General features: G+C 40.3%; 1 protein-coding gene across 1 annotated transcript in view; it reads left to right on the forward strand.

Moving 5' to 3' along the window:
* Positions 1 to 27,730, forward strand: part of LOC121644217 — a 192,370-nt gene that overhangs the window by 64,971 nt on the left and 99,669 nt on the right. Inside the window, exon 2 of the mRNA XM_041992020.1 lies at positions 1,702 to 3,552. Within this exon, the coding sequence (XP_041847954.1) occupies positions 2,038 to 3,552 (1,515 nt within the window). The 5' untranslated portion in view covers positions 1,702 to 2,037. The remainder of the gene's footprint in view (positions 1 to 1,701; positions 3,553 to 27,730) is intronic.

Consider the following 27,730-nt stretch of genomic DNA (forward strand, 5'->3'; position numbering starts at 1 on the left):
TTACATAATCCACAACATCACAAACAGCATCCATAATTTCACAAACTATGCAAACTTTATATTCAGTTTCATAGTCAATGTGTTTCAGTTTGAACAACAAGAAGATATAACCTGTAAAGACATTTTTACATTACATGGCTGTAAGACAAATGTGTTGAATTATTTCCATTAATTTAGTTATTAGCAAAATTTCGATATCCAAAAGTATGGTCTGTAACTATGATTAAGTCAGACTGTACTAACTTGGTTATTATAACTAAGCCCTGAAAAGGTTTGCGCTATATCTTGCCTACAAACATAAAATGTATTCTGTCAGCATATAAAGCATGTCACACAGTTTGTTTTTGTATTTCTGGCATTAACATTATGTTGTATAATCAAAAACAATATACAATATCAAACTGGTCAAACTGGCAAGTGCATACAGTATATTTACTAAAAGTGTCTACAGTATACTTAAATATGAATGTGTTGATAGTTTTACTTATGCTTTAAGGCAAAGCAGTTGTGTTTTCTTGAACCCTTGGGTTACAATAACAGGAATAATTGACATTTAATTGCACTTGTATAAATGGAGCATTTTATGTCTTGGCTGTAGTAACTGTCTCTTTAACTGTTTCTGCTTAAAATCTTTATTGGCTTGTGTCCACATACACACACACACACACACACACACACACACACACACACACACACACACACACACACACACACACACACACACACACACACACACACACACACACACACACACCATCAAAAGCTGCAGCCCAAAATACAGTTTGAGGGCTGACTCTATCTATGGAGAAATACACCACTACACACATGTAGTGAGTCATAAGTCATGCTTCAGATGGATTATATTTGTGTTTTACATCCTACTGAATTTATCTTGTGGCTCCATCTGCATCATGGAAGACTCTTGCTGTCACACACAGCAGCAATCAAAAGGTCATTATGTTAATGCAAACTGGCAAATAGTCACTTTTTTGAATTGTCAGATGCATAGGCTGGTGCTACTGAAACACCACTGAAGGGTGTCTGCTCTTATCTTTAAACAAGCACACTGATTGATATCTGACATTTTCATTTGATGTAGGAATTCCAGTTATGGCCTGAGTGCATGGCAGACGTGCTGAAAGTGTGAGTAAGATGCACGAGAGTCCAGGAACCTTTTAGATTGCTTGAGGCCTGGTTGAAACAAAGTAGCTGCATCTACAGCTTGCATCTGAATTGACATTAAAGCCATCATGATCAAAGGAAAGTATCAATGCAGCTAATTAATCACACATCAGAGTGATATGAAGATAGTTTCATTATCCAGCTAACCCCCCCCCCCCCTTTTTTTTTTCCACTGCTGTCAGAAATCTTTCACAGTTGTTCCCATTAATAAATGCTTAAAGCGTTTTCTTATAAGTGTTAGCCTATCTCCGCCATGTACAATAGCATGGTGATAACTCTGTCCCTGTCTATCTTAGAGATGTGAAGAAGAAACATTTGTGTCATTATGAGGGCATGAATGGAAGAGATTTTCAGGGCCTAAAAGGACATTTGTGCCTTAAAAAAAATGTGATTTCTGCCATGTTAAAAGGTGTGTCCCACTTGTCTATGAATTCTCCTACATGTGTATACTGCTCTGATTTAATTAACGCAGTACAATGATTAAAGTTTTGGCTTAATTATCTTTATCTTTTCTCTCAGGGTGTTCAACTCTCCACGGGAAACTGAATGAGACACTTCGCAAGAGGAGTGGGAAATAAAACCTGCCGAGGGAGGCTTTGTGAGATAGAGGGAGATATTTATTGGACAGCATAAGAAAAAAACAAAAAACAAAACAAGCAAAAAAAAAAAAAAAAAACAGGAGAAAAGGAGTGATTGACACCTGCCCTCTACCCCAGTGTGAAGGACACAGAATGGGAGAGTGAGAGGAGGGGCGTGAAGAGAGGGAAAACGCAGGAGAGAATGAAGACAGCCGGAAAACAAGCCCTGTCTTACTACAAACCTTGCTCAAATTAGGACATCTCGCCACAAGACAAGATGATTGCAAGAAATCTGCTCCTATTGGTTTTCCTGTGTTTGTTGGAGAGGTTTGTGGGAGTGGTCTCAGCCAGTAACATTCTTCGCAGGAGAGGAGTGGGCGGATCGCACATGATGAAGCTAGGAGAAGGCAGATCTACGGACCAATGGGATGCAAACGTGGATTTGAATGCAATGCCCATGGTGACTCTGAGAAACCTGATTAGTCACGAACAGGACTCTGGATCTTTAACTTACTCCAAAATCCTGCAGAATCATCCTCCATCAGCTAACAAGGACAAACAATCTTTCAAGCCCAAGCGTGAAGTGGACTCTGTCAATAAAAAAGACGGGACTCCGTACATATTAGCCAGCAACAAGGCATTAAACCAGGATTTAAAGAAAGTTAAAAACAACACAAAGAGTGTTGAGACTTCCAAAACAGGAAGACCAGAAAAAACATTCACAATCCATCACAAGCCAGATTTACACTCCAATAAAACCAGGTTTAAATCAGGCTCTAGATCCAGGAGCAGACCTGATTTGAACGTTCGTACTACAGGTGTGCCCGTTAAGGGGTTTAGCATAGACTCAAACAGAAAGCTGAACCTCACTGGTAGTTATGGCGTACTTAAGCTGCTGTCAAAAGAGAACCTCGTCAGAATTGTCAATTCCCAAATGCAGAGTGTTCCTAGCCTTAGCTTTCCAAGCAAGGGCAGTCGGAGTAGGAAGAGAGATTTGATTGACGTTAATCATGGGCACTTAGAGGCTCAGAAAGCTCTGAGACAAGATATAGCTGTCACTCAGCCTCATGTTGGATTTGATAATCAGACTGCATTTCCTTTTGCAAGCCCAGTCACCAGTCCGGATCTTAATCGAGACCCGGGCGCCGATGCTCGCATTAGTCCGATAAGTGATGTCAAGCCAGCTTTAAGTAAAGGGCAGGTCAACTTGGGAGCAGAGGGTTTAGATAGCAGAGATAACAGGAGCAAACACCTTGTCCGCTTTCTGTCAACACCTCGCAGCGAGGTCAGCCTCAGCCCCGAGCAAGAAGTGATGATCGGCCAAACAGAACCACCATTTACAGTGACGAAACATCTCCCAGTACATGTTCTGCCAGAAGCGAATGATTCCCCTCCATCTGTGCTGACAATGCAGCCCCTGGGAGTGAGACTGGGGAACAGAGCAGCAGATTCCCATAGAGACCTATTAACAGAGTCAGCTCACACTGCTCAAACAGAACTCAGCACAGCTCAGTACCCTGCAGATGAAGACAACAAACTTGTCAACAGCAGTCATGTCCTGAGGCTTCACCCCGCTCTCGAATGGAGTCACAGTGGAAAGGACGCTGAGATGCAAGCTGTCGATCCAGAGAATGGAAAGGGCCTTGTGTTTGAAGAGGCAGAGGCGGACGACGGGGCACGCGACCGTATGGAAAGGAAAGGATCACGCTCTCGCAGCAGGAGGAGCTGGATCTGGAACCAGTTCTTTGTCATTGAAGAATATGCCGGACCTGAACCTGTGCTCATCGGACGGGTAAGGAAAAAAGAAACTCCATTTGTCATTTACTGTACAAAGGCTGTGCACTATTTCATGAATATTTTATGACAGTTTAAGACACTGTTACAAGTTTCTTACATGGCTTTTTTAAACCTCAGGTCCTCGGCTCAGTTACACGTCTTATGTAGGAGGCGATTAGCATAAATTAACCCAGTAGTCACACTCCCAAGTTTTTTTGTGCATTGTTATAATGCTGCAATTGGAATTGATTTACATTCCTGGGGTGCGATGTGATGCCTTCCAGGTAGCCGTAAAAACTTCAATGAATCAATGTTCTACTGAGGCGCAGAAAAAGCCCCAGATCTCGTCTGCCCGAGAGGCTAGTCATGATCACTACCAATCTGCAGCTGCCAATGAGAATTGACATATCCAGTAGAATTAATAGCTTTGCTTTTTTTCTCCCATCATTGATCCTCTCCTCAAGGCAGAAAGTCGGAGTAGTGCGAGTGTTCCCTCATTTCCCTGTAGGTCAGACCTGTCAGCTCTTCTCCCTTTTGGTCTGCACAGCTCTGCTCATGATATTTCATTCAGGCTGATTTACACTCGGTTTGACAGCATTTATCACTGCGTTCTTCCTCAGCACAGTGCTGTGGTTCTATTGCTCTGCTCTGCAATTTATTACAATCAATGACTGGGCATGTCTCACCCTGGTGAGACACTCCAAGTCTCACACTCGCTCCTCCTTTGAAAGAGCGGCCAGCGTGGAGCAGGTCACGTTGACTGGACAGAAGGTGTCTCGGAACCCGGCCCTGTAATGGCCACACTCTCAGCTCCTGGCATGCGCCAACTGTCTCTGTACCCAGCTGTGGTAGATGAGCTAATTTATAAGCCTGTGTGGCCAGTTTGCTGAGCAAATGAATAGTAATATCCCTGTGTGACTGCTGCAGGCTGTTGGAAGTCACACAGTAAGAATTTGATTTGTGTATGTGCAAGGGCTTCAAGTTAGGCTGGTATTGGAGGTTTTCAGCATGATGGGCAAAAATCCCAAAATGGCTGGGTTGTTTTTCGGGTTTTATCATCCAGGTGTACACAGATGGGCAAAGGCTCACAGGATTTCTGTGCAGCCTCCCCTACTGTTTAGCCAACATTTAATTTGGCTACTTTTGCCATTGCACCATGACTGATGAAGGTCTGAGCTGAATGCTATGAAGCACTGTTCGTGAGGATGGAGAAGATGTAAGAGCCAGCGGTCCAGCTTACAGATGGCACTGCATGTAAAGCCATTAGTGCCAATCTGCTGTGTCAAGCAGGTATTTATGCCAGCACATTGTAAGGCACTCAAGGAGGGAACAACGCCAGGCCACACACATGCACACACATACGCCTATGCGATAGTGTTGACACTTGGAGTACATCCAGACCGCTATTGTGACTGTGTATCCATGCGCTGGGTTAGAGATGTGTGTGATTAGTACCGTTCTGTATTAGACAGTGACGGCACTTGCACGAATAATGCTCTTATAGACCGTAATACGCTTATGAATTTTTAATCTTCTGCTCCGCTCTGGTGTAGGCGCTATAGGTAGAGAGATCAATGTGGACATCCTGCCTTGTTTTCTCCCTATCAGGGACCTGATTGTGCTTTAATGGAGAGAGAGAGAGAGGGCTGTGGTGAGGGGGTGAGAAAACTGACTGTACCATTCAGGCCAGAACAGCTCCATCTGCCAGATCCAGCACAGTCCAAATTCAGGCTCAGTCAATCGCAAACACTGTTGCCTGTGACTCACCACACATGTTTGGGCCAAAGTCAGCTATATGATCTTTGACACACTTAGAAACACAAACCGTTTGATATCTCTAGGTGTGATGGTTTTGATGTTGTGATTTTAGATATTTTAGTCAGGATAAATCTCTTCTAAAGCTGAAGACAAGAGCCTTATCTGTGATGTCAATGCTGCTAAACTGATAATAGATTTTGGGTCAAATTTGTGGAAAATCACCTAATTAGGGATTAGAAGCAGTTTTTCAGAAGTAGGGAATTTAAAAATCTCTTTTAGAAAATAAGAAGAAGACAACAAATACCCTGCTTTCAAAAGGAAAAAAAAAAAAAAAGAAGCAGCAGTCAAATAACTACCCGCTGCCCATCCTCTGTTGCTGGAGGAGCCCTTGAAATGTCTTTGTACTGTCACGGATCTAAGTTTTTGTTTTTACAGACTTGTTCAGGATCATAAGAGTTGCCAAAAAAGAGCAAGAAAACATTTTTCAGCACTGGAATTGTCTGACTCAGTTTTCTGCTCTCTACAAACACTCTTTCTTTATCTCTCTCTTACATGCAAATGCATAGATGCGCATGTTCACATGCTCACGCACTTACATGATTGCTGTGTTACTATATTTTCCCACGCTGGAGTGTCTCTACCCCATGATAATTGTGAATTTAATTGATGCTGTCACATGGTCTGTAATGGGGTTTCAAGTGATTGCAGAAGCAGTGTGAAAGAAACAGATTTTTCTTGAGGAGAAAAGCGCCTCAGCAGAACTGGGATTAAAAGAAAAAACACCCCTTTCTGATTAGCTTTTCTTCTCCTTTTACTCTTCTCTTGAAATGCAAACTCCCTAACACCTCATGTGTGGAGGAAATATGACGTGTATGAAGCTGTTTCTTCTTCTTGGTTAGGATTTTCTGTCCTGCCCCCGTCTCACCTTTGCAATGACTTGCATATCCTGCTTCATACCTGGCACATTGTTGAATGTGCATATCTAATTCTCCAGCGCAACAGGAAGCGGACCCAGGCTATCTTCATCATTAGCATATCATTACCATCATATTGTGCATGCATAATTCATAGTCTAATGTGCCTGGATTACACAATTACCATTAAGTTCTTAACACAAATATATAACACACATTAGGAACATCGAGCATATAGACTTCTATACAAAAAGAGTACAGGCTAATTACACATGACGCAGAATAAGTTCTATCAATTATTCTGCATGGGATGTTTCGCATTATGCTGCATCATTCAGTGCCAGAAACTGCCCTTCAGAATCCACTTTAAAGACTCCTCCAGCCTGAGGGCCTCAAAAGATATAAAAATAACTGAGTTACTGACCGGCAGTTGTGTTATTGATAACTCTTGTGCCTCTGTGCAAGGCTTCTGGGTACAACGTTGCGCACATGTGATATTGCAAAAATGCTTGTAGGAAATCGTCAGTGTGATGCAAGGAGGAGAAGGAGGTTGTCACAGGAAGTTAAGAGCTGGCGGACATATTTCTCTTACTCTAGCAGAGCCTTTTCCTCATTAGCTGCTCGTCAGTGGTAGAAAATTAGTAGGAATAATTATTCAGCTGCAGATGATTCTACTATCTCTTTTTTATACTAATTTACAAACACTGCATATATCTCACAAAGTTCATACTAAAAAGATTTAATATAACAACTATTTATGACTGATTTAATTGGTATACTTGTAAGGTGTACTTGCTCTCTGTAATAGCAACTTCACTATTACTGTTAACCATCTACTAAAATCTCTTAGTCTTTCTGAGCTAGAATGGAATTTTGTTCACTACTCAGTGCCATCAAATGTTAGATCAGTAGAAAAAAGATTACTCAAAACAAAATTGTGAAGCACCTTGGCCTTTTAATATCTACTGAACATAATATGCTCAGTAGATATTAAAAGGCCAAGGTTTACAATATTATTGTAAAAAGGTTCAAGGGCAGAAACCAGTTTTGAATGTGTGTGAATTTCATGCCCTAAGACAGCACTGCATGGGAAACACCACTATTATCAATATAGTCACATGGGCCCTGAAATACCTTGAAAAAGCATTTTCACTCAGCAGAGTGCTGCTTCTGTATCACACAAAGAGGAAGGCAAATATAAACTCCAAGTAGAAACTCCACCATGTTCTTAGGTAATGATATCATCTTACAAACAATATGCTCTGTCTTCAGATGAGTCCAGTTTCAGCTGCTTTTGGAAAAAAATAAAAAAAAGTCTTCAGGCTGTTGATGATGAGAAAAAACATCCAGACTGTTATATGTGAAAGGTGCAGAAGCCAGCATCTGTCATGGTAGAGACAGTGGTATCGATGGCTTGCATTTGTGTGACGGTACCATTGATGCAGAGGTGCAAACCGGAAATTTTAAAAAACATACGATACTATCAAGCTGACATCTTTTCCTGGGAGGTAAGAAGTTGGTTCAGTAGGACAATGCCAGACCTCATTCTTAACAACTAACTAGGCTTCGCAGACACACACTGTGTTTGACTGGCCTGCCTGCAGTCCTGACCTGTCTTGTGTTGAAAATATACAGTATAGCGCAACATGAAATCTTATTTTCAGCAAAAATGGACACAAATGTCCTCAGTTTAAAAAAAAAAAAAAAAAAATCTAAAGCAAACGCAGTGGTGATGAAACACAATGGAAAACATGGTTCTGTCCCCACTGCTTTCTTCAGATTTAAAATGTCATTATATTTTGAAACACAGTGTAGCCGGTAACTAAAACACATAATTTCCTTTGGATTTCAGATTTTTAAAAGGTTAAAACAATTAACAAATAACAGGTTTAATATTCATCCTTATTTTATTTTGTTTTGCACTTTTGGAAAACTTGTGGATTTTCATGGAAATTAGTTTTTTTTTTTTACATGATAATTATATGATGAATAATAACATTTAAACACAGTTTTCTTCATTACTATTGACAGTAAAGTGGGATGATGCAACACTGAAATGATGCCTACACAGGGATGTTATTCTATTAAACATCTACTCACACATTAAATTTATCAGTTTAAGTTGTCAAACTAGTCTTTTTACTGTAAAACGTCTAATATATTTGGCTTCTAATGTACATCAGTGTATCTTATTAATAACTTTTGTTATTTTTTAAATTTATTTTTAAACTTATTTAAAAATGACTTATTAAAACGCTGCATGAAAAGAGGTTTCTTTCGCTGCTCTTCACTGACGTGTGAAAGTTGTGGAAAGCGCACATGCATGTCTAGGATGAATAAAATCCACAGTGCATCAGAACACAAACCCATCACAAGATGCAAAAACACTACAAATCCTGCTTCAAAGTTAAAAATAACACAACTCAGATAAAAGAGTAGCTTAGAAAAGTACAAGAAAAAGAAAGCTGCACAAACAAAAATAAACAGGAGTGTGTGATGGAGCCAATAGGAGGGCCAAACTGACTGTAAACACATGCACACACCTTCTGACAAGAAACTCATCAATAATAATAAAATAAAAGGGAAAAAAACTTGTTTTGCAAGCATCTCTGTGTTTTCTCGTGCTTCCCATCTCCCTGTAGAAATCATTTAGCCTCTGGGTTCAAGCACAGCAGGAGAGAGACAGCAATTAGAGAAAGACTATAGAGCAGGAAGGGGAGGTGGTGGAGGGGTGAGGAGGGGAGGGAGGGGATAACAAGGCAAAGGAGAGCCGGATTACGATGTTGGACATAGTAGGGATGATGAGGATGAAAGGGGGTAAAACAAGAAAAGAGAACAGGGAGCCATAAAGGAAGACGAGGGACATCCTGTATGGTACAGCAGAGATTAGTGTTAATGGTATATGGATGTACAGAGAGTGAAGAGGCAAGAAAAAAACTGCTGGAAAGTGAGGAAAGGTTAATGCCTTAGAGCTGGCAAAAAAGGAAATAATTTTGGTGACAGGTAAAGAGCAAGAAGGGAAGGACGAAAAAGATGAGACTTTTCTAAGGCTGACCTCGCAGCCTGTCACGGTGCCACGGAATTCGGAAAAAGACTGATCTGAAAGAAAGCGCGGGGAGTTGTAAAAAGAGGCAACCGGGAATCCAAGGCATCGGCTTTGCAGATGTGCAGGGCATATGCTGAGGCAAATTTGAGAGAGTACAGGAGAGAGTGAAAGAATCCAGAAAGCGGTTAAATACCGTTTTACTGCTAGCCCCTGTAGAGGCCATGTTTTAATATGTCTCACTGCTGAGTGGGTGCAGGATCACACAGAGGACGTAATAGGCAGAATGACTTAAGGAAAAAAGGCTACATGGGTAAAAGAGGAGGAAGAATAGAGGGGTAACCACAGTCTATTAAAGATGGAATTTAAAAAAGAAATGGCATGTCTTGTTCTCCTTTACTTCCAATCTCCCTTCTCTCTTTATAGCCTGTGTTTCATCTCAGGATAATGTCAAACAAATCAGCAAAGCGAGTGTCTGAATTTAAAGCATCTTTCTCCTGGATATTAGGCCCATCTTTTATCTCTGACTGTATGTGAGCTTCTTGGAACACAATTGCACTATTTTTCAGGTTAATGTAGGACTACATTTGCAGATAACCCTGAAAATGTAGGTTAGAAACTGTAACCCGGACAGTGTAAGGTGGTGTAATAATATAACATAATGCACAAATTGGTGTTGGAACTGGTTCATCGCTTCAGGCTTTAACCCTTCAAGGTTAGCTGTGTCAGTGGTGAGAAATACAATGTTTAAGTGTTTAGTCAGTATGCAGTAATGTGATGACGGGAATGTGTGAAGTGAGAAGACTATAAGCAGGAGCTGGATTCGTGATTATGCGTAACCCAGTGTGAGCTCTGTGAACGTGACCTTGAGCTAATATTTATGCTTTGGCCTGGACTGTGCGCTCCACTTCTCCCCGTGGCCCTGAAGGAGCCTGTGAGTCAGGGAGCTGAGGGCGCCGGCGAGGGATGAGGGCAAGGGAGACAGGAAAAGACGAGGTCATGTGATGGGATGAAAGAGAGAGGAAGAGAGGTGGAGAGGGCAGAAAAAAGGCAAGAACTGCACCTGGTTATGAACCTGTTTATTACAACTGAATTAAAGGAGCAATGATTCATCCAGATTGTGTTCAGTCTTAACATAAGGGTTGCATTATTTTACCCATATTAATACAAATTACTGTGACATTGGAGTGCAGTGGGAAGCACCCTTTGTGGTAATTTTGTAAATTATGATGTTTTCTTGGACTGGGGTCCAATTTTAAATTTAGCAAAGCTTGTAACCTAAATATGGCAACAAATTCCTACTTAATCAGAACATGAATTTACACAGTCATATAACATAAGTTGGCCCTCTTCAGTCTTTTTTTTCCCACTTAAAATAAACTTAATTGCTTTCATCTTGTGCTAAACAAACCTGCAGCCACTGCAAGGACTCACTATAAATTCATCACATACAGCTGCTTGAACAGCAGCCAGATGTGTAGTAGAAAGTGATTTGGGCAAATTGTAGCATGAAGTATGCAAACTATTGCAAAATCTGTACCATGCAGATTTACTTAGTTGGTGTACTGATTTGGAAAATTCTCCATTATGTGTCCGACCATTCTACATCACTTATACCCTATAATGCAATGCAGAGCAGCCATTCTCAAACTGGATATATATTTCTTTTTCTTATTATTGTATTATTATAAATGAGAAAAACCTCATATGAGAACTTTTAAGTTTAGTTTTTTGTTTATTTTGACTTTTCTACATGTTTCTTCATGAGTTTAGTTTATTTAATTCTTTCCGTCAACAAAAACAAATTATAAAAAAACGCAAGAATAAAAATTAAACATAATGAAGACAGCCATGTTTATTCACTTATGCTTAGGTAAAACAGAGACTGGCTAAAAATATTTTAGCATGCTACAAAATGAACTGCGTATATATAAGCTTGCATACGATGTGCTTCTAACGGTTGATGAATGCATCGTCATGGCAAAACAGAAAATGTCCTCTGAGCTTTCTGTAGTTTAATTTATTTTAACACTTAACCATGGTATTTTCCTAACATTTCTTGATTAAGATTAAGAAGAAAAAAGTACAGATGTGGCAGGTGTGGAGCCAAAGGGTGGGCACACAAGCGATAGGAAGGTCCCTCATCTACTCATGGAACAAGAGTAGCACCTAGAAACTCTTACTTTATCGGTAAGTAATCAATGAGTCTTTACTGTGTGAAACCTTTAAAGGACTATAGCAAAAATGGCTTTACAGAGCCCAAAAGCAAACAATCAGCAGAAAAAAAAGCTTGAAAAAAAACTTATTTTCCAACTCCCCACCCCACACTACCATCCCCAGCTACAATCCACCTCCATTCACAGAGCCATAAAGAATTTTCTTCTGATTTTAAGAAAAAACAAACAAAAAAAAATCCTAAAAGGGTGCAATCAGACTATAAATATGAATAAATTAAAATAAAAAGAACGTTTCATCTACAGGCTACAAAACAAAATAACTGACTAAATCAAACAGTAAAACAATTAAATGAAAATAAATTATTTATAGACCAGACTAAAAGTCTAATATATATATGTGTACTTTTTTTTGTAAAGCAAAAATTTCATGAATGTTATAAGAAGTTCTTAAGGACTTAATTAGAAACTGGAGAGCTACATAAACTTACTGTATTTCTGCAAAGCAGTCATGCCTGCGTCAGTAAATAAGAATGACCAAAGAATAAACTGTATGCCCCAAAGCTATGTGCTACACAGCATAACGATAATGAGAAATCAGCTTCTGTGCCACCCCAGTGAGAGTAATGGCCTCAGCCTGGCCACCCTTATAAACATTTTCTGACTCCAATACTGAGTAATGGAGTGGAGGAAGTCAAAATGAAAGAAAGGGAAGAAGGAAGTGGGAAAAACCCTGCTGCCTCGGGTTGGACTTGTATGTGAGTTACACATTGGGAGTCAGGTGATTATCCTCTTCCTCCCCTCTGACCTTGTCACAGAATCTGGGATAATTGCTGGAAAAAAAACAGCATTGAAGAGTTATGTCTTGAAATTAGTTCACTTATTTCACTAATGGTGAAGCTGATGAATTAAGTGGCACCACAGAAGCATAACTGGAAATGTGTGATGTTGATGGGGTGCCTTTTTTTGATGTGAGGGGCTCCTGACCAAACATCACTATGTGGTCATTTAGAGGTGCAGATGGTTTTAGCTAACCAAGCAGTGGTGTTATTATATTACATCATGGTGGTATTTTGGTCACCATGTTAACATGTTCATGATGAAAATACTCCCATAAAATGTTAGTTTTACATGTTCACCATCCATTCTGGTTACACAACAGAATATGAAGCTGTCACTCAATCAAATCTGTGTTAGTGGCAGGTTTTCCTAAATATGTTTTCTTGTGCTAAGATTAGGATGGGCAAAAAATATTTATGTAGATGCATCGCGGTGCAGATGTGGATGATTCTGAATTAATGTACAAATGTTTAAATATTGATTCTTTAATTGTAAAAGATGTACTACAAACCTTTTCAGATTTTCTCAGCCCTCTAGCGACGGCTAATTTGGAATCCATCTTGCATTCTACCTGTAGCCTACTAAGAGCTCTTTCCAGCCAGTAAAAGTCTAATCTTGTCTCTTGTCTGATTTTTTGTTCTGTCTCTTACTCTCTTTCTTTTCCTCTCTTCCTAGGATAATGTCTTCTTGTGTTTCTTTGCTGATTCAGTCGCAATGTGTGTTCAATACGGCCGATGCTTTCATATCCGTTTGCTAACTTGTGACGCGATGCAATGAAACTCAGCTGCATTTACACGCTGTTCTGTTCTGCCGCTGGGCATTGACAGTTCCAGATATGTTTGGAACGTGGAATCTTAAGGTTAAGAAGTTATGTAATATGTTTTCATATGTTGAGGAATGCAAAAAGCGGAACTCAAAATTACACAAGAGCAGTGCCTGGACCATCTGTGGTGTACACATAATAGACAGGATGGCTGAGCATGAAATTCGACGGTACGTGCTGCACTGAAAGCTATAGTGTGTGAGTGGTGTAAGTACTTCAGCTTCTTTGGGCGGCCTTGTTTGCAGGGAAAGTCCAGTTTGTTTGGCTGAGAGGTGAATGTGCAACCAAACTCTTTGTAGTTTCAAGTGAACCAAAAGCAGGAAGCGGACTAAAACGCAAAGGGCATTGTGGATAAACATAACCGAAACAAATGCACGTGCCAGACGATGGGCAACCCTGGCTGGGAGAAAAGTCTCATGGTCAGACGAGGATAAAAGTTCCAGTACACATATGGTCAATGCAAGAATGCTAGGCTCTGATTTAGATCCATGTTTTGCACGTATGTGGTGGAAACAGAAGTTGTCCTGCATTAACCAGTTTTATTCAAATATGAGAATATGAGAATGTTATACGTCTGTAATGTGGTTTATGACATAATTTGAGTGACACTAAAACTAAAATGTCTTGTTTATATGTTTTGTGAAAGTTTGTGGGCGGCTCTCCTTATTGTTACATCCATTAACATATGGCGACTTTCGGCTAGAAAGAGGGTGCAGATGTTCTGAAGTGTCAAGTTTATTAAACCAGTCATGTTAGCCAGTGTCGGTCGAAGGTAATGAGGAGCCCTAGGCGAACCTACTGTGGTGTCCCTAAAACCAAAATATGTAAAAAATGCACGCATTGTTGTTTTTTAGCTGAAATTCCAGCAGCAACAACTGAGGAGTCAGTGTTTGGCCCATCATCAAGTTTTTACATTGAACTGACATACTTTAAAAGTGCATTTAAAATATTAGTCAAAATTTTTCTAAATGCTGTGGCAGTTCGGTTTTATCACACAAACTACTAATTATTTAAATAAAGGCGCAATGATGATAGTTTACTAGATTATAATGCTGCTGACATCAGCACTCACAACAAAATCAATAAATCTGTATAGTATAAATACTTAAAATCTTCATGATGAAAAATATTACATAATCATTTATTTAATACGGTCCACATTCAGTTCCTTTATAGGACTAATCACTTTGTCTAGGACAGGCGTCCTTAAATTTTTTTTACGCTGGGGCCCTACTTTTCCAGTACAAAATGGTCTGGGGTCCATTACAATCTTAAAATTGTTTTGGATTAATTGATTTCACTGGTTGTTTAATTTTTATTCAATATCTAAACCATATCCGCTTAATATCCAAATATCCAAAGAAAGAAAGAAAGAAAATAACACATTACAATGAGATCATCACAAAGACATTTATATATCACCTGTGCCTGAAACAGCACATAGAACAAGAGGTCCAGTAGGATAAAAGTTCATGGAACAAAATCAGGCTCCTACAAAAAATAATATTAAAAGTTCAAGGCTTATAAACACCAGATCTGCTAAATATTAGAACTTAACCGCAAAAAAAAAAAATAAATGCAAAAAATGCAGGAACATGAAAGAGATGGAAATTTGATCAATAAAATAAAGCAGTGATAAAAATGCATTTAAAATAAAAGGTTTAAATTAAACTGCAAATAAATTTAAATACAAAACATTTATTTAAGCTATTTATTTAATGAACTGTTCTTAGAATTCCTTTAAGAGTTGCCAGAGATGACAGACGTTTTCTGCATCTTTAGCTCATTTTCATTTTCTGTCTTTCTCTTTTTTATTTATTTTTTTGTTTGTTTGTTAAAAATTCCACCAGGTTTCCCAGTGAGGATGTTTGGTTGCTAGATGCTGCTTTAGCATTGAAGACTTCAGTGCTGGATAGCATTAGCTAAAAGTCCAAACAATATTTTTTACTTTTAGGGGTTGGTGATGGTGGGGGGGCAGCACCAACACTTTTGGCTTTTCGTTTTTTTCTTCTTCTTCATATCTTTCACTACAGACTAATGGCTTGCTGAGTCCTCGTCTGCTTATTGAAGTTTGTTGAAGAACTAGCTGACACATGCCACTACCAAGTGGTGGGAAGCTACATTGCAACTGAGCTTTTCATAAAAACGATAAAATATCTGTGTTGATAAGAAGGTTACTACAAATATCTTCCGACTGGTTATGCTTCTTATTTTGTTGCCTATTAACTACATCAATTGGGCGAAGCCTGAACTTAACCTGTAGTGTGTACGTAGCCTTGTGTTATCATCTTCTGGTAGGCTGGGCTTGCAAGTGCAGTACACCGCCCCCCAGCAGATGGTGCCCTAGGCAATGCTTATGTTGCCTATACGGAAGCCCGACACTGATGTCAGTCAGTATGTTGCTAAATAAAAACATCGCTAGACTTACTACAATAACTCACTGGGACTTGCATTTTCACTATACTAAACCAGACTAAAACTACGGTTGGGCATTTCAAGCAAAAGTACTATTTTAACGTGCTTCATATTATTTGACCATTTATTAAATACTCCCCCAGCAGTTCTCAGAGTCGGCTAACACTTTTTGCAAGAATTGCCATGTACACATGTCACTTTCTATTTAGTCCCAAGTGTTCAGTAGCCTTGAAAAGCACATTTTAAAGGTTTTGGCATGTCTTTTTGGATTTACAAAAAAAGCACTGTGCACTTTTCAATTGAGTACGTAATGACATCAGAAATCAGAAATCAGAAATACTTTATTAATCCCTTGCAGGGAAATTCATGTTTTCAGTACAACCCATCCAAGACTAGACAAAACAACATATAACACAACAGGAACAGGCAGACTGACGGAGCAGCCGTTTCTACAGCGCTCCTTGTCTTAGATATAGGTGAAAGGTAACATTAGGGGAGTAAGATGTAGCTGGAGAGGATAAAAAAAAGGCATCTCCACACTGGGCCTAAGGGCCCATTATTGAGATACAAAAAACACTCCTCAGTACATAAAGAACAAAACTCACACACACAGCAAGTCCGGACGCAGCTGACACGAGCGCAGTCCAGTCGACCCGCCGCCAGGGAGTGGAAGGAGCGGGGTAAGGAGCAGCCCCAGGCAGTGAATCACGGGGGGATGTATCTGTAGTGGTGTACTTGAGTGTGGTGCATGTATGTGTGTGCGTAGAAGTGAGCATATGAACTTTGCCCCAGTTCTCCCTCACAGTCTCTGCCACCTGATGATAGTGGGGCATCCTTGAGGGCTGATCCAGGTTGAAGTCCATCGCCCGTGAAGAGGGTGAGGGGAGGGTGGGGGACTGAGCGTCCATCAACAAAACATTCCAGGGAGCTTTCAACCAGACATTCAAGGCCAGCACAGGGAGCCAAATTTGATAACAGCATTTGTTTTGGTTCAGGCCAGAGCTGTTTCGTCTGCCTTGAGTCTCTACAGTGGTTCCACTGGCGACTCCAATCATCCGAATTTTGGGTCAATTTCCATCCAGCCGAGCTGACAACTTCTCCAAGTTGGTGACCACCTCACGTACAAGCCCAGAAATCGCAACCAGTTTGCCATCCAGAACTGGAATAGCCTCCAGTTTACGATTCAGCTCCTGTACCGCCACAGCCTGATTGTTCATAGCTCGGCACACACCAGCACAGAAATCCGGCAGCTTGCCAGTGACTGCCGACAGTGTCCGAATTTTGCGATATGCCAGGAAACCGCCCGCTCCAAACAGCAGAAACCCAGTTATCATGAATCCGAATGTATAGATGTCCTCAGCGTCCTCGACAGAAAGAATCGACAGACACATGACTTTCCACACTCCCCAGGAATCCATCACATATCCAGCCGAAAACGTTCCGCCAGGGCAAGCAGGCTCCCCTACGCCTGTTTTCCGGTTCGAATAAATTTGGTCGATTGCATTTAGGGACCAACTGATCAGATCCATATCTCAAGATTTAAGTTTTGGAAGGAAATGCAGAGAGAGGCTCAGAGAGATGACAGGACAGTAGCAGGGCAGAGTGGGAGAGGGAGGGAGAAGAAAAAGCGTCTGCCTCGGTTGAGAGCCGGATGATGATTACATATGAGTCCTTTGTAAATCCCTGTAGTCCCCATAAATCTGTGATGAGAGACAGTTCTCTTTCACATAACACATAAGTATGGGAACTGCGCCCTCGCAAGACCAACCTGAAGACGTTTTTTTTTTCCAATACACCTGTCAAGGCCAATGAGACTGCTGCAGTTCAGGGAGGCCCTGCCCTCCCAGGGTATAAAACTACTGCCAACCTCATTTCCAGTCTTACTGCACTTCACCTCACTAACCTGCACGGTTCTTGTTGGTTATTTAACTGTCCGCTTGGAGGTGAGCAAAATCTCCCTGCCCTAGGGTGTCACCACAAGGTCCTGCACACTGCCGGTTTAACCTGCTAACAAGCAACACCACCCTTTTTTCATTAAGCATGGCCAAATTCATTCCATGACTGTCGAGTACCGCTGCCATAGCCCTTGGTAAAAGTATGGTGGAAGCTGTCATAGCTCAGCGACATCTCTGGATCACGCTTACCAAGCTGCCCGAGAACCAGTGTTCAGCTTTTCTTCAGATGGCGGAGGATTTAAGCCTTCAACCAATGTTTGTCTCTATTTCAGCCAAGTCGCATGGTAACGATAATGGTAGTAGCAGTGCATTTTAGGCTTCATGGTCTCCATGATTCCAATGGTCCCGCTGGTTCTGCTAAGAATGAGGAGCTTCCAACATTGGTTTCTCCTCACACAGAGACTCACTTCGCATGAGACTAATCCAAGTCTCCCCCTCCTGCCTACGTGCACTAATCCCTTAAACGGACGCAGCATATCTGAACAGCAGAGCCCCGCTTGGTTGGGTCACCTTGCACATACTGGTTACAACGAAAGTGTCGAAGTGGGGCTGGGGAGGTCTCTGCAGGAATGAATATGTGAATAGCGCTTGGCTGCAGAGTCTAAAACAGTAGCACATCAATTTGTTGGAGCTGATGGCAGTCCTCCTGTCTCTGGAACACTCCTACATAAAAAGTCTGCTATCTTGTCATCATGTATTGGTCAGCTGCATAGTTGCACATGTAAACAAACAAGCTCCCTTTCTCTTCTCAGTCTCACACAGAGTCTGCTGATGTGGTGCAGCTTGTGTCTGTCTCTTCCTCAGAGCATTACAGGTGTTCTGAATCACTGGGTGTACTCGGTTTCCACGGGAATCCCCTTGGCGAGGGAATGTAGGCTTTTCCAGAGAAAACGCGCACTGTCCTATGTTTTTCTCACTTCGGGACGCAAGCACCTCTCTTGGATTAGACGCGCCTGTATGCATTTCCTTTGGTGGCGCTCATTAAACCCACTCTGGAATGTGCACATCAGGAGAAAATTACCATGATTCTGATCACCTCTTGTTGGTCCAGGAAAGTGTGGTTCTGGGTTTGTCTTATAAGAGTCTTTCATTTGAGTTGTCGGTGTTCTCGCCTCCCCCTTTTGCTCAGCTGAGCAATGCAGAACGCGCTCCGCCCAGTGCAGGCTTTACGCACATATATTATCCAGACAAGGGAGTGGTGCAAGTTGGACCAACTCTCTGATCCAAGCAGTGCCTTTTGCATTGGATCATGGAAGTAATTTCTCTGGCTTATGCCAGCAAAGATGCAGACATGCCTTCAGGTTGTAACCATTGCGGTTCTGCCATGGCGGTATCTCAATTTACCTGCATAGGCATCACGGGGCATGTTGTCATATCCCCATACTTATGTGTTGTACCAAGTATACCCAGCAAAAGGGAACTAAAGGTATGCATATAACCAATGGGGAAGGGAAACGAGATACAACACAAGTCATCCACTCACCGCAATCACCCGGTGAAGTGCAGTGTAGACAGAGAAAATGAGGCTGTGCAGTAGTTTTATATCTCGGGACGGCAGGACCTCCCTGAACTACAGTAGTCTCATTGGCCTTGACAGGCGTGTTGAAAAAATACATCTTCAGGTTAGTCTCGCGAGGGTGCAGTCCCCATACTTCATGTTGCCTGTCCCCAGGCAACATTGGTTATATGCATAGCCTCCAGTTTCTTACACTTGCTTACTATTTACATAGCTCACCTGCAGTGTCATCATACAATTTTCAGTCCAGTGTGAATGTTTTTTCTTGATGAAACTGTCAACTCAGACTAAACCAATTCCATCAAACTTTGAAAACCTTAACCTTCAACCATGCAGACAGGAAGCATGTCTTTAGCTAGCATATTTGGGAGGATGCTGGCGAAAGACATGCTTTTTGCTTTTCATGTCTAACATGAAGATTAAGAGTTAAGAGTTATTTTTCTAAATGTTGGTTATGTGTACAAAACAACTTCTCAGTTAGTCACTCTTTGATAGTAAGCTGCTTATTGAGCTTCACACTATAAAAAACATGTCACTGATGTGGCACAAATATATTATTTTAAATGTTGCATCTTATTTTTGTTTCTCAGCAAAGACTCTTAATGGAGAACAAACAACTACTTTGCTGTGAGCTAATTTGTTTGGCATTTACCTGGTCTGTCTGCCTTCAAATATGGGCGACACCCTTGAAAGATGGGGGTGTTGGCAGGTACCCTAAGGTCACAATGTTTACTCAGTGTAAACAATGGATTTGTTTTGTCCTTCTTTGGAGGACTGTTTCTAATTAACACTGAACGCAAAGTAAAGCTGAGGCTGATGACATATTGGATAACTGGAGACGTCAACCTCATGATGGCCCAAGGTTATTGATTAGGGGATCAATAAATGGTTTTTTGTTTGAGCCTTTGGGGTATTTTTAGTAGGTGTATGGCAACCCATTTGGTTTTGTATTTTACCTGACTGGCAGGGTTATATCCTTCAAAGCGACCCAGCTTACATTACGAAAAAAACAAAAAGCAAACAAACAAACAAACAAACCATAAATAAATAATAAATAACTGTTAACAAAAATTTGTATATCTTTGAACTTAAAACCTAGATTTGTAGTACATTTTTTGGTAATGCATTTCTTGCTAATGAAAAACAAATCATCTTTACCACTATTTGTGTAGTATGGTTGGTGTGTAGGCAGTGGAGACCATGTGAAAAGGGGAGAAAGCCCTGTTGCTGAGGTAAGGAGGGGCACTGTAAAGGTTTGTCAGAAGAGGAGACCCTGAACATCACGTGTCACATGAAGTCACAAAGGTTAATTTTTTAATGTAACCTGAGTGTAATGACAGGGCACACATGCTGTAATAATTTCACAGCAGTGACATTGATAAAGCAAACAGACCTGTGGATGGAGTCTGTTTTATGATGTGATGCAACAAAATTACCATGCAAAGATAATTCATACAGTACTGTGCATAAATCTTGAGCTCTACTCTTTTATTATTTGTGTTTACTGGAAGACAGGCAATTTTATTTAAGTTTAAGCAGAAAATACATTTACATGAAGTGATAAACAGTCTTGTAACAACAACTTAGCAAAGAATCAATTTTAGACTTTATTCACTTTGTTACAAGCCGCCTGTTGCAAAGATATATAATTTGTTCCCGTTTTCACCATTGCATCTGTAAAAAATCTGCTCAAGATTACTTAGTTTGACAGACATAAAATAGTATTTTTCTACCAACAAGGTGATTGTCAAAGCGCTATTACTCAAAAACTTGGCACATCTGTGCATGGTTGCAGAAATGGGACAAATGGAGGACGAAAGGAGTGTCAGGCAAAAAAAAAAAAAAAAAAAGCCCCCCTATCTACAGCAGAAGAACAGTGTCTGAAAATGATGTCCTTTAGAAATATGAACACATCCAGAAAAGACATGAGAGATACATCTGGACCTTCAGTTGATCCCCACCTACTGTTCACTTAAACCTCATCAGAAATGGTATCTACTGAAGGATGGCTGTCAAGACACCATTCTTAAGGAAGGGACACAGGGAGAAAAGGCTAAATGACACAATAAATGGACTGAAAATCAGTGGCAACAGGTATCCCCACAGCCCGGACCTCAATATTGTTGAAGCAGTGTGAGATCATCTTGACACAAAACAGAAGAAAAGGCAGAAAGTGTTCAAAACAAGAGACTTTGAAAGTCCTTTAAGAAGTCTAAAGACCTATTCCTTGAGACTATAATAAGTTGCAGGAAAGCTTTTCTCACAGGCTTCAGACTGTGTTGAGTTTTAAAGTTGCACATAACAATTATTGATTTACAAGCTCCAAAGAAATGAACAAACTGCTTTTGTATTTTGTACTGTTTCCATTTATATTTGCTCATGTTTCAGTAAATAGCTTTACTTATTTCTTGGTTTCCAGACGATGTATAAAGAAATGAACCCTCAGAAGTTTCACAAAGGACTACATACTCTTAAATGTCTATATTTTCAAATTTCATAATGTGTTTTGAAATGTGTTTGCAATGTTTTTCCTTTAGTCTTAACCAGTGTAGTGTCTCAGGATATGTAATGACTTTGTCCATAGCACAAAGCACAGTAATTGCTCAAAAATTACTCTAATTTTCTAGTGCACAAAATCATTAGATGGCTATATCTACTGTTCATAATTATAACATACATACACTCAGGCCACATTAATATGTACATCTTGCTAATACTTGGTTTCACCCGCTTTTACATTGAGACTACCTTAAATTTTTGTGGCATAGATTCAAAAGATGTTGGAAACATTCCTCAGAGATATTGCTTCATATTGACATGATAGCACACAGTTGCTGCAGGTTTGTCTGCTGCACATCCATGATGAAAATCTCCCGTTCCACCACAGCCCAAAGCTGCTCTACTGGATTGACATCTGCTGCCTGTGGAGGCCAATGGAGTCCAGTGAACTCATTGTCATGTTCAGGAAACCAGTTGGAGATGATTTGTGACATGTTGCATTATCCTGCTGGAAGTAGCCATCAGAAGATGCTACACTGTGGTCATAAAACGATGGACACGGTCAGCAACAATATTCAGATAAGCTGTGGTGGTTAAATGATGCTCTGTTGGCACTAAGAGCCCCAGCCTTAAATGTAGATAAAAGGCAGGATGCATCTGTAAACATTCACATTGTTTATGTCAATTTCTGCTTCTTGCACTGAAATGGAAATTCAACAGAATTGTCCAGTTTGGTGACTCTGTGTGAATTTGAAAGGACTGGCCCCTGGTGTAGTCCTCTGCTGCTGCAGCCCATCTGCTTGGGCATGTTGTGAATTCGGAGCTGGTTTTTAGCTCCTGTTGCCTTTCTATCTTCTCCAACCAGTCTGCCAATTTTCCTCTAACATCAACAAGGTATTTTTGTTCTGCTCACTGGATATTTTCTCTTTTTCACACTGTTCTCTGTAAACCCTAGAGATGGTTGTGTGTGAAAATCCCAGTAGATCAGCAGTTTCTGAAATACTCAAACCAGCCTGTCTGACACCAACAACCATGCCACAATCAATGTCACTTAAATCTCCTTTCTTCTGCAATATGATGCTCATTTCGAACCTCAGCAAGTGATCTTGACCATGTCTACATGACTAAATGCATTAAGTTGCAGCCACATGATTGGCTGATTTGTTATTTGTGGTAACAAACAGTTGAAAATATTTACTGTGAGTGTACAAGCTTACTTTTCGTTACTTTCTCTACTTTGCCTTTTGTGTAGGCATTATGTATAAGTATAATATAAATATAAAATATAGGTAAAACTGTCATATCTCCTCAACATTTACTGCATATTTGTTGTGGAAAAAGCAATGGACTGGATGGAAGGTGCTGACTCAGGGTTTGATCACCAAGTTCACACAGGGGTGCCGGCCAGAGGACTTATTCAAGCTTCACAAAAAGAAGTCTTATTTTCAGATTGTAACATTTTACATTGTTCATATATGAGTTATTAAAAAAATTTAAAACTCTATTAAGAAAGCAATAATGTTGTAAACACCACAGACCGTCACGTAAGAGAGCCAACAGTTCCATCTGACTCATTATTGTCCAACAACTTCTTATAATTAAACTTTCCTCTTAGTCATGGTTGGATAGGGTTAAAGATAAAAAAGAAAAATAAATATTTTCATATAATATAGAAAATATTGTCTGGATAAAAATAAAATGCACATTGTAATAGGTTTGCATCACAACACCTGAACACAAAGAGTTCAGGTGTCACCACTATGAGATGTGGACACAAGCTTCTATTGCACATCTGATAGTGAGACTGGATCATGTTAACAAACATGCATGTGTCTTCACTCACTTTCAACACTAATAACATTGTGAGGGGATAATAAATAAAGCTTGAAAAATTCTCATTGTTGAACACTTCTAAGCATTCACACACGAGCATTTACAGACTTGTTTCCCAATGACAAAAGCTATTCCCTGTGGCTGTGGCATGTGCTGGCATATATGTGGGCGATTTGCCCTTTAAATGTACAGCAATGAGTTAAGCCTCCTGTGGCCTTTTCCAAGCTCGTCTCTCTTGGCTAAAATATTATATAAAGTGGAGCTGTGGAGCAATAAAACACAAACAATCAACTGACTAGCTGCCACACACACACACACACACACACACACACCATGCCTTGTACATCAGCTGATTATGATAATCAAAAGTCTGATTTGCATACTCTGAGGCTAAAAGCACAGTTTTGTCCTGAATTATGTATTGCAGAGGAAGAGATCAGTGGCGGGATGCATTGAACAGCTTATGGTGCTAAAGGAAAAGTCTAATAATGATGAATAATGAATGTTCTATTAGGAAGTGTGCAAGTGGGAGGAAGAGTGTGAGTGTGACAGAGAGACATTTTCTGAACGTATGTGTGTGTGTGTGTTGATGGGGAGGCCACATAGAATGCCCTCCAGAGACAGACTGAATTAGATCAAACAAGAACAGGGCTGCATGTCTATGCCACAACTAAATTAAAGAGGCAATCTGCGGTGACCAAACTTCAATGCTGAATCAACGGCGGATCAATACTAAACAATTAACTGCTGCTCCTCGTGATGTATGTAAACCACACAAGACAAACAGACAGGGGAGTGAGAGAAGACTGTTTTCAATACCGTTTGACATTTTACTGCAAGCGAAGAACAAAAGGGATCCCCCCACGCACACACACACCTCCTTCCACTCTCTGTAAAATGGGTTTGATTGAAAGTTCAGACGGAATTTAAAACCTGTCTATCTTCTGAAGTCACAAGTGCTTCTCAGACGCTGGTAGTTTTCTGCTTCTGTTTCAGCATGGACTGGATGTTTGAGTGCCTCTGCAAAACTGAAAAGTCTTTTTTTTGTTATTGATTAAAGAGGAGAGCATGTCCATGCATGTGTGTGTTGAATCTGGGTGAAGCTACTTGCATGTTTTTAATGGTTGCTCTATGTTTACATGGTTGTACTGCTTTGCTGTAGCCCTATAGGAGGGATTTTCTCATCTTTTCCTTGTGGAAATTTTGGTTTTAAAGCAACTGCTTAACTTTTGGCAGGTTGTCACACTTTGGCACCACCTAGCCGAATCAGTATGCATCTTGTCTCTTCTCTGAGCTCTCCCAAACCAGTAAAAGTAAGTCCAATGTTGACTATTTTCTTATACAGGGAAATTGCAATGGTCTTCTTTCTAAAAAACTAGTGCATTGATGTCCAGTTGTTGCTATGTGACGCAGTGCCATAACACAAAACACAGCTGTCACGTGGTGCTCCAGGCTGGAAAATAAAGTTATGAAATGGGATTCCTCCGTTTGGGGGCTGCAGGGCAATGACAACTCCAGGAATGTGCATAATAAACGTCAGTGTATCATCTAAATGAGTCAGAACTCTGGAACTTGTGTAGAATTGCTTAAAGTTGAGGGTAATTGCCATACTTAACTCAAAGTTATTATGCAGTTGATTTGGTTAATAATTATTTGTAATTTGTAAATAGGAATTATGGATAATTTAGAGGCACTAGCTTTTGATTTCAACCCACATTCAGCATTGATGGTGGATTATGTTCTCTCTCTCCTGCTGTATTTGGCTATGTTTCCATTTTTAGATAAATGTGACAAATATACATAAACCACTGGACAAGATGATGAGTGTAAGAACAGATTGCTTATCTGTTCTCTTTAATATTATCAGTGATTGCTTGGGGATTATTAAGGGATTATTAGATCTAATATGAATCCATCCATGCGCAATTCTGTGTCTCCAAATCATGTATTTGTTCGTTTAGTTGTGTCAAACTGACATATCTGACATTGTATATGATCTAATTTATTGTAGCGTGACTTATCTGATCCGTTGTAACCTAATTTGACGAGGCCCGACATAATCTGACATAATTCAACTGTGTGTTTATCTTTTATAATCTGGTTGGGGTTTTTTTTTTTTGTGACAATACTATTCATGTAGCTCTCAGTTTAGTGGGATTATGTTTTATCAGGGTTCATTTTTATATATTATATATAAACATTACATAATTAGGAACCAAATAGTTATTTATATTTTGCGTTCAAGCAGTCAGACTTTCTTGTAATCTTCTAGAGTGGTATTAAATGATAGTACTGCAGGTTTTACTGCACAGTTTTTCTTTGGACATTGGTTGCTTTTCATGCCTTTTCAATCCAGTTGTTGTACTGGACGATTTTCAGAAGAATGGGGTTTTAAATACCACTTAAGACTGACCTATAACACATTCAAGCTTTCAAAAAAACTCACCGAACCAGTGTTGAGTCAGTCCATTTCAAAAACCTTAGCTTGGCAAAGAATCAAATATCTTTCCAGCACACTGTCACAAAGACACACGATTTGCCTCCATTTCTTTAGTTGTATGTTCTTGTATAAGCAATTTGTAAAATTATGTCCCTTTAAAATGTACAAGAAATATACAAGAAATCCCTAAAACATTCTGCAACTGTTGAAATCTCCTTTACATTAGTTGTTAAATTATTCACTTACAGGTTTGTACTGATATTTTTAAACATCAACTGAAATATAGTGGTTGTGCTCACATTTATCACCTTAATCTGTAAATACAAAGACAATTAAATCACAGTCTCATAGTCCAACTATGTAAAAATCCAAACACTTTGTTGTTGTTATTCTTGTTTTTGCCTCATAGATGGTATGCATCAAGTGTTAAGGTGTAGTTTGCTCTCCTGAGACCTATTCTGGGATCCATTTTTTCCCAGGAGCAGAGACATCTGATGGTAGCAGACCTGATCACAGCCAGCCCACAGAAGTGTTGACTTTAATCATTAGTCTCCATGTAGATTTTGGCCTGAGCTTATGCTCTATTACCTGATTACCTGCTCCTCACTACTTGGCCTGTTTCTTCTGTCTCTAGGTCAGGTACTACGGGCACTCAGTGGCACACACAGACTACAGGCAATCACCCCCTACACAAACACACATACACACGCACGCACGCACACTCACACACATGTATTCTTAGTCACGCCTTGGCTCCTTGTCCACTCTGGGTTAAAGCTCTGCCAAGTGGAGGTTCTGCCAGGCCAGAAGGGAAATCAGAGTCATCACACCACAATCTTTAAAGTGATTGTGGCTCCCTCACACACAAACACACAGATACTCACCTGGAAAGACTTTGGTAAGAATTTCCACAAGGTAAAACACACATGGACACAGATGAGCACATGCAGAAGTTACACATGCCCTCAAGCAAAGCTAATGATACGATAGTGGAAGGTAAGCTGGCCACAAGGCACGGTTTCATTTCAAACAGGCTCTCTGAACCCATACGGGCCCTGTCCCAAATTAATTTTCCTGCCATTTTCCCTGATAGACCTCTTTTTTTCAGACATCTCTCTGAGTTGGTGGACCTGCTCCAAATCGATTGGCTGACCCTCGCCTTTCTGCGCCGCTTGACACCCCTTGGCTGATATGACAGAGCTGGCTCACTCCCGTCCTGCAGCTTTACATCCACCCAGCCTAGCTTGGGGTTGTTCCGTAGGCCTCCGTCTCTTTTGAAGTCACCAAAGAGAAGATGAAAAGCTTCCCCTCCTCCACGGGCTCACAGAGAAGATTGGGAGATATTCTAACACCTGCCTGCATGCCCTTGCAAACTTTCCCTGATGTGTTTGGGGAATCGAACCCCGCTGCCAATCGCAGGGCTCAGCGGTGCCCTGCATTGCTGCTGTAAGCCCTCTGGCAATTCACGTGAACTGCTGGGTGATTTTCAGCACAGTAACCTCATCTCCGTTTTACACATATACGCCCACACATGCTAAATTTGTGGGGAAAGCATTCACATTCATTAGGCTAATGCACAGCTGTGGAAAAAAAACACATTTTCTTGGTGTTTTTATGATTGATTATGCAGCATAAATGTAAAATTGTGTGTATGGGATATTAGTTATTTAAGTGATTTAGTGGTTGGCAGAGAGTACTTTTCCTCTTCGCTTCATGATTTATGGTTATTGCAAAAATGTGAAATTGAGTATATGAGTATAAGCATATTACCTCATGATAATATAAATAATTGAAGAGATTTAGGAGTCTGGAGAGGCTGGGTGTTTTATACACAACAGCATCAAAGAAAATGGAAATGGCATCTTATCAGGGATAAATCATTCTCCAAGCAGAGGTGGCCCGTCACTAAATTTGTCTTTTGTGGCCAGTGACTTGATATCGTGTGGCTCTTGATATATTTGATATTGTGTCAAAGGGATATGAA

The sequence above is a fragment of the Melanotaenia boesemani genome, chromosome 8, assembly GCF_017639745.1.
Source record: "Melanotaenia boesemani isolate fMelBoe1 chromosome 8, fMelBoe1.pri, whole genome shotgun sequence".
Lineage (NCBI taxonomy): Eukaryota > Metazoa > Chordata > Actinopteri > Atheriniformes > Melanotaeniidae > Melanotaenia > Melanotaenia boesemani.